Source organism: Mustela putorius, unplaced genomic scaffold (genome assembly GCF_011764305.1).
Source record: "Mustela putorius furo isolate JIRA1106 unplaced genomic scaffold, ASM1176430v1.1 tig00003907_pilon_pilon_pilon:0A:0A:0A:0A, whole genome shotgun sequence".
NCBI lineage: Eukaryota > Metazoa > Chordata > Mammalia > Carnivora > Mustelidae > Mustela > Mustela putorius.
In genome coordinates, this window is record NW_025422055.1 from 125,074 (window position 1) to 141,038 (window position 15,965).

Consider the following 15,965-nt stretch of genomic DNA (forward strand, 5'->3'; position numbering starts at 1 on the left):
AAAACGATTTTTAAAAAATTTTCCAATTGTCTTGTGCATATTATGAAAAGCATTAAACAAGAAAAAGAAAAAAAAAGAATACTTGAAACTCTACTAATGTTTCCAGATAGGATTGAAAGTCCTGTTTCTTAATTGTAGCCTCAAGCTGCAACTAAACAATCACAAGACTTACCTTTCTCTGTTAAGTGCTAACTGTTGCTGTGATTACCCTTCTGAAATCTTTAGTGTTTGAGAGGAAATTGCCAGTACTAGAAAGATCTACCTACTGGCATTGCCACTGCCAATCTAAGTCAAACACCTGGTTTCTGCTACCTTATTTCATCTACCAGAAGGTTTATGGGGCTTTAAAATGTTAAATAGGATTAATTACCATGGAATTCCCTGGAAGTCCTCACTTATCTCCCTTCTCTATCCAGACAAAAGCTTGTTTATTTGCATTTAGTTTGTTCCCACTAAAATAGCTTTTTTATCTATTAGACAAAACAATTCTTACCAATCTTATAGTAAATAAATATGTTGGCTAGATACTAGAACCTTTTAAAAAATCTTGAAAATTGTAATAGGCTTCATCAACTCAAAATAAAGATTAATTATCCATTCCCTATATAACAGCTCTAATAATTTTTAAAGAAAATTGTATGTACAAAAGTTGCAAAAACATCATTGCCATGCCCATTCTGATAGCTTAAAAATATCTGGTCTTATTTATTCTTGCTTTTTATTTAATTTTGTAAATGTATTCACATATGGTAGTCATTGAGCAAATAGCTTTTTAAGTCAAATATGTATAACATAATAATCTAAATCCTGCGAACAAGTAGCTCTTTTTATTATTTTAATAAAGAGTTGGCATGTGTGCACATTAGGGAAATATTTCATTCTAATATGCATGCTTAATGTGAATCAGCTTATTAAGATGACAGAATCTAAATGAAGAAAGAGCTAAATCAATATACTCAATACAGCTGCTTATTTAAACTCAGAATCACAAGGGAATGATTTTGCTTACTTAAATTCTATGGCTGGTTATTTTATGAAATAGGGAGAGGCCGAAGGAGTAGATTTTCCAAGCTGTTAGCACTATTTCACTTTAAGAACCCTATGTTTACTACTATTAAGTTAAACAAGGAAGCCATTAGACTGAGTTGGATCTAATGCTCTGGCCTCTATATAAACAACCCAATATCTAAGCCTGTAAATGCCGCAATTTTCAAAACTGACAACCAATCACAAATAGCCAAGTATGCTTTAAGCAGTAGGCAATCAAAGACTTCCTTACTTTGCTTTCTCCTTTTCTCTAGAAAAGTTTTCCCTTAGCTCCTGTCAGCAGAATGCATCTTAACCATTGCTAGTTTGGCACAGTCCAATTCAAATAGATTTTTGGTCAAATAAATTCTTAAGATTTTAATATGCCTCAGCTTACCTTTCAACTCTGCTAACAAATTCAAGGGTGCCATTCTGCTAGGTGAAATCTGCTTATTAGTCCCTTCATCTTACCCTAAAGACCCAACATTTGAGACCACAGTGCAAGACAAAGTTGTCCATTCCCCTCTATGGGACAATCTGGACAATTTCCTTTGTGTTTCATACCCTGGTTTAGCTCTGTGACCCTATGAATTCCCCATACTGCTATGCACATTTCCTTCTCTGACTCCATTTCCATTTCTTTCCAACTCAAACCCAACATAGTGACCTCTGGAAATCCTGCTCTCTGATCAGAAAACTCTCTTTTATCTTCCATTTCTTATAAAAAACATGTTCTTCACCACGTTAACTTTAAGAATTCTGGCTACCCCTTAAGAAAACAATTTGTCTAATAATTTTATCAATCGGAGGCCAATTTTTCTCTCGTATCCATTCTATCTCAGCACGGAAGATGGTCAATAACTCAATGGCTCCCTTTTGGCACTTCTGGATTTTTTCTGCTTCCTACACCTGTCTTCATTAGATAGATAAAAATGAAAGATGGATGGATGGAGAGATGGAGAGAGAGAGAGAGAGAGAAAGGACCTACTTCTTTGAATCTCAGGCTATTCAGCTACATAATTCTCTCCCATTCTCTCCCCATAATTCACAAACAAATTTAGCTGCTGATTCACAATCTTTCTGCCTACCTTAACTCTTTTAGTATCCCCAGTGGTTCCCTCTATACATATGAATAAACCACCCAGAACCATTCTGAGCCACCCCCAACTTTTTTCTTTTTTAAAAAATAAATGATCATTAACCTTCACAATTCTAGTGACCTTTCCCTACATGCTAGACTGGCCAGGAGGAATATATTCATACCTTAGGTCACCTCATCCTGAAATCTTTATTTCAAGCATCACACATTCAGGTCTGTTGTAGGGAAATTATGTTTTGAAAGCCACAAATATGTTACTATGTGGCTGAGCACCTGACTACACTAATCATATATATAACACTTGGGAGAGATATCAGGTTTGTGATTATACTATGGAAAAATATACTTTTATGTTTGTTGAGGCTTTTATAGTAAGCTATTATTCTATGAATCATACATTAGAATATGATAATCCAATTTGGAGCATATTGTTATAAGAATGATTTTCACTGAAGCAAGCATCAGTAAAGCTCAGATTTCACCATAGATCCAAAGATAGCATCAAGTTCTCACTTTTGGGGAAGATAATTAAAGAAAAGAAAGAGAGACAGATACAGATAATAGAGATGAACCTCAGAAATTTGCTTAGATGTGGGGAGTTAAGCTAAGGTAGAACACCAAACAAATAAGGTTTCACACTTTATCAAAATGGTCTTCAGAAAAAGGCAAAACATTTGGTTTTACCTTTAGTATACAGAATTAGTTACCAGCAAGGACTACTCAGTTTAATAACCTCATTGTGAGGGCACCTGGGTGGCTCAGTGGGTTAAGCCGCTGCCTTCGGCTCAGGTCATGATCTCAGGGTCCTGGGATCGAGCCCTACATCGGGCTCTCTGCTCAGCAGGGAGCCTGCCTCCCTCTTTCTCTGCCTGCCTCTCTGTGTACTTGTGATCTCTGTCTGCCAAATAAATAAATAAAATCTTAAAAAAAAAAAAATCTCATTGTGAATGGAATCCAGACACTATAGCATGGATCTGAGAAAAGATACAGACTTCTACAACAAAATAACTGCCCATTTACCTGTTTTCCATAAAGAGAGAATAGATATTTAAAGACAAAATGCACAAAAAATATTTAAATGTGATTGAAATACTACCTTTGTCATACAGTAATTAAGACAATTATATGGGAAGGAGTCAATGTTCTGTTCCTATAAAACAACAAAGTTTATAAATAACACACTTTCCCTACCATCCATCATTTGGGGAAGAGAAATTCTCACCGAAATGCTAAAAGTGGGCCATACACTTGAGGAAAGAGAGAGATACGGGACTTAATTAGGTTCTGAGAGTATAAAAAGTAAGGCACAAGACGGAGGCTAGGAATTTCCTTACATTTCAAAGACTGATGATATATTTCTCCTAAAGAGAAGAATATGATAGATACTGGTTTTTGATGTTGGTATTATATCCTATAACCTGTCATTAGTTTTTTAAAAAGTATAGATATTGGCAACTGTGGAATGTGAAGTATTTGTCATACAAATTCATGATAAAGCATTTGGAGCCCCAGGCTGAGAGATAGATTTAGGCACTGAATCTATCTATGGTGTAGGAAAAGCAAAGCACACCTGGACAAGGCACAAGGAAAGGAAAAGTGTACAAAACACTTCATCTAAACTGGATTTCAATTTGGGATTTAAGTACTTTGTGATGTAAACACCCTATATCTCCCTTACACATCTTCAAGCAAGTCTATATTGCTTCTTGCAAATATATATATTTTACATATATATATAATTATACATGTATATGCATAAAATTTTTGTGGAGTTCAAAAAGAAGCACAAAGGGGACATAGACATCTAAATTATAGCAATAAAATAAGTATCACTACTATTATTAATACTATTACTATTAGTTACTATAACATAGTACTCAGGATTTAACAATTCATGCCAACAAATATGTAAGTACTTCAAATGAGATGAGCAAAATAAAAACACACCATCGTTTATTTTTTCTAATTTCTTGGGAAAACCAAAACTATTTCTCTTTTTTCGCAGGAAACTTTTTTCTTTCCTTTCAAAAAACTTTTTAAATGTTTATTTATTTTAGAGAGAGGGAGAGAGAGAGGGAGAAAGCATGAGTCAGTGGGAGGAGGGGCAAAGGGAAAGAATTTTCAAGCTGACTCTCCACTGAGCGGAGACCCCCACTTGGGCTCAACCTCATGACCCTGAGGTTACGACCTGAGTCAAAATGAAGAGTCAGACACTTAACTAACTGAACCACCTAGGCACCCCTCTATTTTTTAAAAATATTTTATTTATTTATTCTAGAGAGAGAAAGAGTGCGCACATGCATGTGCATGGGGTAGAGGAAGGGCAGGGTAAGAGGAAGAGAGAGAATCTTAGGCAGACTCTCTGCTAAGCCTAGAGAACAACACAGATTCCATCCCTGACCCTGAGATAATGACCTGAGTTGAAATTGAGAGTTGGATGCTCAACTGACTGAGCCACCAGGTACCCCAGACCATTTTTCTTTTCATTATAAAAGTTAGTATTAAAATTTTTGTATGTTTAATAATGTATATATAGATTTCTATGTCATAATGGCTGTGACCTAATGGTATTTAAGTTGTTATCACCTATGACCCAAGTATAATCATTAAAAAAAAAATGCAAAGGAAGATGATCATAATGGAACTATTATTCAATCACTCATTCAATAACTTAAGTATATGTGCTCTCTTTGCTTATATTATCATCTGTGTCATCACATGAAAGTTAGCTTTGAAAATATAATTATAGCTAACACACTGTATTTTCTGTGTGCTAATCATGTTCCTAAGAAACATGTATATTGTAAATGATATAAATATTATATTAAATTTACACAGTAAGGACTAGTATTATTGCTAATATATAGAAAGGAAAACAGTCTCAGAGTTTAAGTAACTGGCCAAAGGTTCAGAGGTAGTAAGTAGTAAAGATGCGATTTGAACCCAGGCTCCATAAAACAAAGTTCTAATCTACTACACTTTGATCATAAAAAAAGATTATTTTGAAAAAAAAATTCTAGGACTTTACCAATTTAGAACCACTCATGCCTTTCCATTTGTAACATTTTCTTCTGGTCTTTTGAAATGCATATGTCATCTTAATCTTTGTTGATTTATTTTCATCTGTTATTACCTTTTTTAACTCTTCCAGATCCTCTGTTACCAATGGCAAATCTACCAGAGCACTATCACTGAATATATTAACTTAGTAAAACACAATTCTTTTGAAAATCTAAAACTTCACTTTGCTATAAATTACTATTGCTATAAAATTGCTATAAAAATACCCAATTATATCTTATAATTGGGTATTTTCAACATACAAAATGAGCCTCAGACTGAAGGATGAACTGTGTGGTTACAGATGTCTATGTTAAGGTAGAGTGTTGAAGAGATGTATTGAACAAGATTTATTTCTATAAATGGTCAGTTTATTTTAGTAAATATTTTCTTGCTGACAAATTGTTAGCTGTGATACTAATGATCCTATTCCTTTTATCTACTACATTTTTTATTCATTTTCACTCTCAACTAGAAAGGCCTGTAGGTTCTAATTTACTTGAAAATCTGCAAGAAAAATTCTAGAATATATATTCATTATGCAGAATAAAAATAGAATGTATGCAACCAGCTCTCATGCTGCAATTGTAAAACCTTAAAGCCAAATTATATTCTTTAATTTTTCCTTGTCACTGGCAGTATCTTAGAGCTATGTATTATATTTCTGCTAATAATAGCTTGTAAATTATTAAAAGACACCAGTAAGATCCTTTCCCTTTTTATCCTTCTAAGTTAAATTATTTCAAAATTCCATTTTAAATTATGACATTATATGTTTCTAGGTTTATTAATAAAGCCATATATATTATTGGTTATAATATTTAGCAAAAAGTTCTTAAAGAGTAACTGTAACCCCAAAAGACACAAGTCAAAAACAATACTGTGCTATACATATCTAGGTATTCATTCTATCTATTCTTTTTTTTTTTTTTTTTAAGATTTTATTCATTTATTTGAGAGAGAGAAAGAGCATGAAAGAGGAGAAAGTCAGAGGGAGAAGCAGACTCCCTGTGGAGCTGGAAACCCAATGCAGGACTTGATCCTGGTACTCCAGGATCATGTCCTGAGTTGAAGGCAGTTGCTTAACCAACTGAGCCACCCAGGTACCCATCACTCCATTTTTTGAAGCGTGTTTGTTATTACCTTCTGTTGTTGTTGTTCTCCTTTTTTTATTTCATAGTTGATTACTGACAGATGGGATACTGATATTTTCACAATACACTGCTAAAAGTGAAAATGACTTAATGTGGTATGGGATGTATTCAGAAGGATGTTAGTAAACCTCCCAGAAATTTCCTTCCATTTACCTCATGGAGAGCCAAGATGCAAAAGAGTTTCTGAAGTTTCTGAATATAAAGTTTCTGAGGATAACTTTCAGATGAATTGGAAGAGTATTTTTCAGACATACAGTAAATCCAAAGCAAGGGAAACAGAGAAAACAAAAATACTTTTGTAGCAGATGAACTTTATTATGGGTTGAGTTGTATCTTCTTAAAAGATACATTGAAGTCTTAATCCTGGTGCCTCAGAATGTAATGTATTTTTGGAAATAGGGCTGTTAAAGATATAATTTGATAACTTAAAATGAGGTCATACTGGAGTAGGGTGGTCCAATCCAATATGACTGAGTGTTCTTTAGAAAAGGCAAGGTGTTGGGAAGACAGGCACACAGAGAGGATGCCATGTGACTATAGAAGCAGAAAGATGTTACTACAAGCCAATGAATGCCAAGGAATGCCTAACACTGCCAGAAACTGAAAGAGACAAGCAAGAATCTTCTTCCAGATATTTCAGAGAGACCATGGTATAGCCAATTCTTTGATTTTAGATGCTGAATGGAGAGAAAGGTTGATTTAGAAACCCACTTTGCATTATTTTGTTAAGGCTGCTCTAGGAAATAAATTCAAATTTGGTGTGGCAGAAACTTGAAACAGGTATAATTGAAGTGCTGTCACTGCCATTTTCTAGTGAGGAGAAGGTTTCCATTTGGATTTAGATGGAGCTACTATGATAATAACCGGATTCGGTCAAAGCATGTTTTGTAACTAATCAACGGTTACAATGGTGTAGATATGTTAATAAAACTAATATATATAGAAATAATATATGTATTACATACATAATTCATATATCATATTACTTATAGAATATATAAAATAAAAAAAAGCAAAAAGCACAATATATTCTGATATGTCAAGTCTATGTAGATCAAGGTGATATGCCTCAATTACAAATTCATTTTAATTAACTAGTAATTTCTTATCATTACTATAAATATAAAATTCTAGTTTCTTTCTTGAAAAATAAATCATGAGGTAAATGATAACATAGGTATATTAATTATAAAATTTAATTAATTTTACTTTTATTTTATTTATATTTTTAAATTTATTTTATTTAATTAATTTTACCTAAAATCCCAGATTTTGATTCTTTAAACCCCAATGCCTGGATTCAGTAACTAGTCAATAAATGCAATCTGGATTAAAGGAGATAATGAAAATGATATATATTTTAATTAACTAGAATGACAAGAACTCTAATCAATTTACTTACAAATTTACTTTGATATAAAGTTCTAAACTAAGTTACACTATTCCAAATCTTAGAAATCTTTGCAGAATAAAACCAATATTCCACAATGTCAGATTTTTAAAATAAAGCATGAAATTAACCATAAGAGATGAATGACATGACGTTATAGACTACTGGATTTTTTTTATGAACTGTATCAACTGCTAAGTACTACAGCAAAATTCACCTCAATATAGTCACTATAGGGATTATCAAGAAGTCAGCAAAATTCCTCAGTGCTATCACCATTTTCCCAGATTGTTCATCCTAGATTGGCTTCTTTTCTTCATTACTCCCTAAAACCTGTATAATTTTTGAAGAAACCTTGTGTCTCCTATTTTACATTTCTACTACTTTCTACAACTAGTTTAGTTTCTTGAATCTGAGTGTTAACATTTTCCTTCAAACTAGTCTTTCTCCATGACACACATATAAAAGCATTTCTGTTTTTCCAAAATGACCTAAATAGACCTTTGTTTATTCAAATAGTTTCCTTAGTAATTGGTTTCTTATTACATCTTTCATTTTGGTGACAATTTTCAAATAAATGAAATTTAATAAGGTGGACTAAATAATTGACCTAAATTGACTGTATCCTAATTAATCTTTGGTTATTGAAACAAAGTAATTTAGTAACTTCCTAAATGATTTACTTACATTATGTTATAGATGTGCTTAATTGCTGATGAATAATTCCCCTAAAGATTGGGTACACAAGTTCTCATTGACTGATAGACAAACATTATAAAAGTTCCAGAGTAGATCTGAAGATCTCTTACACATTTTGTAAGATAAAGAACTAGTGATTCCTTTAGGTATTTAAGGTGTAGAAACCTATCAAAAGTAGTGCTGTGAAGTGTGTAAACCTGGCGATTCACAGACCTGTACCCCTGGGGATAAAAATATATGTTCATAAAAAATAAATAAATAATTAATTAATTAATTAATAAAAAAAAGTAGTTACTGATTTTTAAACTACAAAATATCATATAATTGTTACTTGAAATTCTATTGCTGATAGAATAGTGTTAAAAGAAAAACAACACCAAAACCCAAAAATTAACCAACCAACCAAAGAATCTTAAAATGGCATCACTTAGGCCATGTCTTAATAAACTAAATTATAATAAGCTAATAAACTAATTTTAGTTCAATCTCTTCCAGAAATGTAGTCTTATTAGTCCATCATGAATTTTTCAATCAGCACCAATGAGTCTACCACCTGGGCCCTTTCCAGCCCTCAAAAGAAGATGATGTAATCTACATGAGAATAGCCCATGCTTTCCCCTAAGGAAAAGTGGCCTTATCTGGAACAACCTTTCTCTTTTGATAATAATTTTCCTGCCCCACTCTCCTTCTACAAAACTTTCCATCTTGTACAACTGCCCTAGCACCCGTCTATTTGCCAAATGGGATGTTGCCCAATTCAATTTTGTTTAATAAAGCCAATTAAATCTTTAAAATTTACTCAGTTGAATCTTTGTTATTTAACAGTAATCAAATGTTGCCCTTAAAAGTATGTTTTGTCTACACTCTCATATAATACAGATTAAACACATATTTTATTAATACAGAATAAATTCACACATATGTGAAAATATTGTACATGATACATTTAAATAAACTTGTTAATTCAATCATGAATCATACCTGAGTTAGTTCATTAATATCTACAAGTCCATTACTGTCGGCATCAAAATATTTAAACATTCGATCCACCAACAACTTCTTCCAAGATATGTCATCACCGTTAGGGTTTTCATTTTCTTGTGTAATATATTTTTGATTTTGTAAATCTAAAAGCATATTTTTCATCTTGTTGTATTCAGTGGCCTTGCAGTTATTTCCTGTAACAAAAGAACTAAGTTATTTTAAAAGCAATGTTATTGAAAAGAAATCATTTATTATATTAATGTTAAGAAGCCGTTATCTCTAAAAATAACATACTTGGTACATGATTTTTCTCTTCCTACTTTGAATTCTTTATAATTCATACAAGGTTAAAATAACAGACTATCAATTTTCAGGGTAAGATAGAAAACTTTCATTTGTATCATATCTACTAACAACATATTTACTGTGTTTTCTCTATGCCAAAGTAATTGGTTCTATGAGGAGCAATAGAAAACATGATAGCTCCAATTGTTTGAATACATTATCTTAATTTTAATCCTCACTACACATTCTTACATGGATGGTTTGCAGGTTTTGAAGCACAAGGAGATGAAATGTCTTGTCCAAGGCAAAGAGTTAGATTGTGTTGGATTTTGCACTTGAACTCATATAAATCTAATATCAAAATAGGATAGCATATTTTTAAGTGGAAGTATCCTTTATATATTTGAATTTGTTTTGAAGAAGCTAGTGTGTGTGTGTGTGTGTGTGTGTGTGTGTGTTTTTTTTAAATTCTATTCTTGATAGTAAGCTCATATTTGTATTCTTACAAAGGTCTGTCTCTTTCTGATATTCATTTCTCTCTCTTTTTAGAGCACACAGTGTATAACATGATATATGTTTGCATTTTTATCTTGAAGTTCTAACTTTACAAATTTTATCTCCACAAATGACGTGAAAGTTCATTGAACTAATAATGCACCACAGACTTTCAGTATTTCCCATAAAGTAGTGGGGACAATATTTGGTAACATCAGAGTTAGTGAAAATAATTGCTTAGCTTAATGTCTTCAAAAATAACTGCAATTGCTCTAATATCATCACACAATTATTTTACAAAGGATTTTTCTTACACTGGTTCCCATAATAATGTCTTTAAGTAGTACATTGAAAAGGAGTATATACCACTGATAGGAAATGCAATATAAAATGTATTATAGAAAATACAGTGACTGGGATGCCTGGATGGCTCAGTGGGTTAAAGCCTCTGCCTTCAGCTCGGGTGGTGATCCCAGGGTCCTGGGATGGAGCCCCACATCGGGCTCTCTGCTCAGTGGGGAGCCTGCTTTCCTCCTCTCTCTCTGCCTGCTTCTCTGCCTACTTGTGATCTCTGTCTGTCAAATAAATAAATAAAATCTTTAAAAAAAAAAAAGAAAGAAAATACAGTGACTAATGTGACTTGTAAACGAAAAAGTAAGTATTGTATTAGCCAAGAATTTTTAGAACACATTTTTACAGAAAGTACTAACTTTATAATTGTTGTCAATTTTGACAATTAGGCTTTAACAGAATCTATGATTTAAAAAGATTTCTGAAGATTTTTAAATATATGTCTGAACAGCACAGAGTTGAAAAACAGTATTTGAAGTCTCATTCTCTTTCAAGACAAGATGGAAAACAATCTCTTCCAGAGAGCTGAGAGACTATCTTTTTCAAAGACAGCGAAATAATTACTGTTGTTCAGCAATTTTAGTGTTTAGCAATCCTGTCAAGAACTTTTTTTTTTTACAATAAAATGTAAACTTTGTGCTGCAGATTAAGTCAATTTTGTATTATTCTATTCTCAGTTTTAAAAAAGATAATACTGAGAACGTTCTCATAATAGCAAAGAAATCACTGACAAAAGAGAGAAGTAATCAAGTCTAGAGGGATAGGTAGCAATTTTGATGTCCATGAAAGTGGCACAAAAAAGATTTAAAACGTGTGCATGCCTGTGTGTGTGTGCATGTGCACATGTGCATGCATCAGGAAGAGAGAGGAATATGTGATAAAAGAATGGGGAAAAGCATCATAGACTATTCCAATAGCCCTACCCAGGATTTCTGTATCTGACTTTGGGTCTGTATCTCCTTTCATCTGACTAACAGTGAGTAGGATGGAGTTTGGAGACGTTGACCTGGGTCCCAGGCAATGTGGAGATCAGAATGCTGGTGAGAGGCAATAGGAATTAGGGTTTAAATTAGGGTTTAAATTAGGGTTTAAATGCCGAGAAACATGTAACTAATATTTACAATTTGAGGGAAGAGGATACAGTGTGAGTTGTTACACTCCAATTTTGATCTAATTGAGTAATGTAATCATCATAATGATCTCTATTAATACTTTCACTTCTCAACTTGTAAATTTCCTTGAAAATTCAAGTGATTGTTGGCAATCCAAAGAAAATAAAAATAAAAGCATTGTAGTTAAGGATTTATAGTCTATGGAAATGTACAAAAAGTAGTTATAAAATCACATAAAACTTTGTGAAATTTATAGATTTAATAAAATTTCTGTCATATATTTTTAGTAATAAATGGGAACATCTGCTATTAACAATAAGTGATATGTAATGCAGCTTTCCTATGTGTCAGGAACTTTATATGTGTTAAATCAGTTAACTCTCACAACAGTCCCAAAAGAAAGACAATGCAATTATCACCATTTTATAGACCAGGAATTAAGGCATTGAGAAATTAATTTGTTCAAAGTTATAGAGCTAGAAAGGAACAGAATGATTTTTATATATAAGCAATATCTCTTTTGCCATTTATTCTCTACTTCTCTCATCATCAGAACTGAGTTTTATTTTTTTAAAGATTTTATTTATTTATTTGACAGACAGAGATCACAAGTAGGCAGAGAGACAGGCAGAGAGAGGGTGGGGGATCAGGCTCCCTGCTGAGCAGACAGTCTGATGTGGGGCTGGATCCCAGGATCCTGAGATCATGACCTGAGCCAAAGGCAGAGGCTTAACTGGGGCACCCAGGCACCCCCAGAACTGAGTTTTAAAATCAACTTACATATGTGATTCAGTACATTTGTCCAAGGATTATTTGTAAAGTAAAAGATAAACATAATAATAAACTATAGGCAAATAGAGAAAAAAGAACTCATAAAGGAAAAAAGAAAAAGGACTACCTGAGAAGTTGCAGGCAGTAAGAAAGTACTGAAGAGGAAGCTAAAGGGAAAACTTTTCAAGAAAGAGGATATGATGAAATTTCAAATATTTTAGAGTAAAAGTAAAATAAGCAATAAAATACACTCGTTGAATTCCTTAAATTGTAGGTAATTGGTGACCGTAAAGAAAAATTTTAGTAAATAAATTGAGTAGAATTCTTTTTTTTTAAGTTTAAAATCTTTCTTTTTTTAAAGATTTATTTATTTATTTTAGAGAGAGAGAGAAAGAAAGAGAGTAGGGGAAAGGAGCAGAAGTAGAGGGGGAGAGAGAGTCCCAAGCACACTCCCCACTGAGTGTAGAGCCCGATGTGAGGCTTGATTCCACGACCATGAGCCAAAAATAAGAGTCTGACACTTAACCTACTGAACCACCCAGGTGCCCCTAGAATCTCCTTTTTTATTAGTGACCTCTTTTCCACTAGAATTAATATTTTCTTCTATTTTGTTTCATTTTATTTTAATTACAGTATATTTAGCATAAAATGTTAATTTTAAGTGTACAATATAGTGATTCAACACTTCCACAAATCATCCAGTGCTCATCAAGACAAGTTACAAAGGTAACCATTGGTTTGTTATCTGTAGTTCAGAATCTGTTTCTTTGTTTGTTTTTTTCCTTTGTTTTGTTTCTTAAATTCCACATATGAATGAAATCATATGGTATTTGTCTTTCTTTGACTTCTTTTAGCATTATACTCTATAGCTATATCCATGTCATTGTAAATGACAAGTTTATTTTTTTATGGCTAAATAATATTCAATATTTATATTATATCAATATAAAGATTTATATTGATATAAATATTGAATATATATGTTGAATATATATATCTCACATCTTCTTTATTCATTCATTTATTGATGTACAGTTGGACTGCTTATGTAATTTGGTTATTATAATTAATAATGCCATAAACATAGGGATGCATGTTTGTTTTCAAATTACTGTTTTTTGTATTTTTTGGGGGGGTAAATTACTGTTTTGTAAATTTGCGGGTAAATCCAGTAGTGAAATTACTGGATCAGAGGGTAATTTTATTTTTAAGTTTTTGAGGAAACTCCATATTAATTTCTGGAGTGGCTGTACCAGTTTGCATTCCTACCAACTGTGAATAATAGTTCCTTTTTCTCCATATCCTCACCAACACTTGTTTCTAGCATTTTCATTTTAGCCATTCTGACAGGTATTAGGTGATATCTCAGTGTTGTTTCAGTTTGCATTTTCCTGATGACAAGTGATGTTGAATATCTTTTCAAGTATCTATTGGCCATCTGTATGTCTTCTTTGGAGAAATGTCTGTTCATGTCTTTGGTCCATTTTTAATTAGATTATTTGTTTCTTGGGTGTTGACTTGTATAAATCCTTTATACATTTTGAATACTGACCCTTAATTGAACATGACATTTGCAAATATCTTCTAAGTGAAGCAGAGTTCTTTTTACAGTGAGTTAAAGAACAAAAACAGTGAACATTTGGAAATATTAAATATTTATTAACTTTTTAGTGCAAGAAAAAGTACTAGAATTATTAATGAAGAAGGATAGATATTTAGAAATGAGCATCAATTAATAGATATTTAGAAATCATGGACTCATCCATGAATAATGTCAGGCAGGAAGGTAAGAGATTTTTATTTGTCTGCTTTGATAAGATTCCTTTCTCAAAGCTTAATTGACAGGGAGTGTTAGATTGGTGTAGCTAAGGGAAAGAAATACTTTCCTGGATTTACCTCCTATTCTGGATCAGAGGGTAATTTTATTTTTAAGTTTTTGAGGAAACTCCATATTCTTTTCTGGAGTGGCTGCACCAGTAAGAAATCTCCTCTGCTGTTCTTGTTCTAGACACTGAGAACAAGACAAATGAGATGCCTATTTGATGGTATCTATAGCATCATCCTTCCCATGAATGCTGGGGCTGTGCCAATTCTTGATTTAGAGACATTCTAAGGGCAGTTAAAATCCATCTGGTCTTAGGGGGCTGAGAAAGATGCAGATTCTCTGACATTCAAATGGCTGCACCTGTGTAGTTGGCAGGGCTTCTCCAAGTTTCTACAGAACCAAAGATAATTACATTTTATATATCCTATAGTACAAGCATCCATTTCAGTACAGGGTAAGTGTTTAAATTTATAGATTATATCATTTATGTTTTTATTATGTTTTTCAAAGACTGTTTTTATCTTTTGAAATTATACGTTTATCCTTCTCTCCAAGCATCCATCAATAAAAATTACCTATTCCCTTCAACACAAAATATTGAAATCTAAGTATATAAGAATATGATTTTTCCTCTTACCATTTATATTTAGAATATGATAAATTTTATCCTACCATAGGCTGAAATCTTAGATATTCAAAGAATAAAAATTGAATATTTTTATTTTAGTGTTAATTCTATCCATTTACCAGAATATATATTGGAAATGTTCTTTTTCTCAAACTGTTCAATAGTTGTTAATAAAATCCTTTCACATATTTTTAGAAAAATATTTTATATTTACAGCACACATAATATGTTAAAAACTTAGTATATTTGATTTAATATGTATGTATGAATCACATTAAACATGGAAAACTATTGTAATTATGTTAATCTGTAAATTGTTAAACTGTGTGAGAAGGAGGTAAAATCATCTTTATTAAAAGTTGTCTGGGAGCGTCTGGGTGGCTCAGTGGGTTAAAACCTCTGCCTTTGGCTCAGGTCATGATCCCAGGGTGCTGGGATTGAGCCCCGCATTGGGCTTCCTGCTCAGCAGGGAGCCTGCTTCCCTTCTCTCTCTGCCTGCCTCTCTGCCTACTTGTGATCTCTGTCTGTCAAATAAATAAATAAAATTCTAAAAAAAAAAAAAGTTAAACAGACTTAAATCTTTAACTGGAAGATCTATTTAAAAAGGTAATGTATAAATATTTTTGTGATACATGAACTCTACTTAAATGTTCATATTAAAAATATAATAGTTCTACACAAAATTAATGTTAGTTTATTACATTTCAGATACTATTCTAATTTTGGGAATTCACTAATACAAACACATGTAAACATACCATTTCACAACTTAGTACTTTTGTTTTTTAAGTAGGCTCCATACCCAGCATGTTGCCTGGTGCAGGGCTCGAATTCACAACACTGAGACAATGACCTAAGCTGAAGTCTAGAGTCAGTCACCAACTGACTGAACCACTCAAGCACTGCAACAATTTAGTACATTTTAGGAGCTGTGATTTTCTCCAAGACGCAGAGAATTTTGTTTCTAAATTTTTATTTAAATTCCAATTAGATAGCATACAGTGTAACAGTAATTTTGCGTGTACAATATAGTGACTCAGCACCTCCATGCAACACCCAGTGCTCATCCCAAGTGCCCTCCAGAAC

At 32.6% G+C, this 15,965-nt stretch overlaps 1 protein-coding gene across 2 annotated transcripts in view; it reads right to left on the bottom strand.

The window, feature by feature from the left end:
- Nucleotides 1-15,965, bottom strand: part of LOC101687418 (follistatin-related protein 5) — a 484,818-nt gene that overhangs the window by 94,481 nt on the left and 374,372 nt on the right. For both annotated transcript variants that reach the window (XM_045068434.1, XM_045068433.1), the window contains exon 5: nucleotides 9,410-9,606. In XM_045068434.1, coding sequence (XP_044924369.1) covers nucleotides 9,410-9,606 — 197 coding nt within the window. The remainder of the gene's footprint in view (nucleotides 1-9,409; nucleotides 9,607-15,965) is intronic.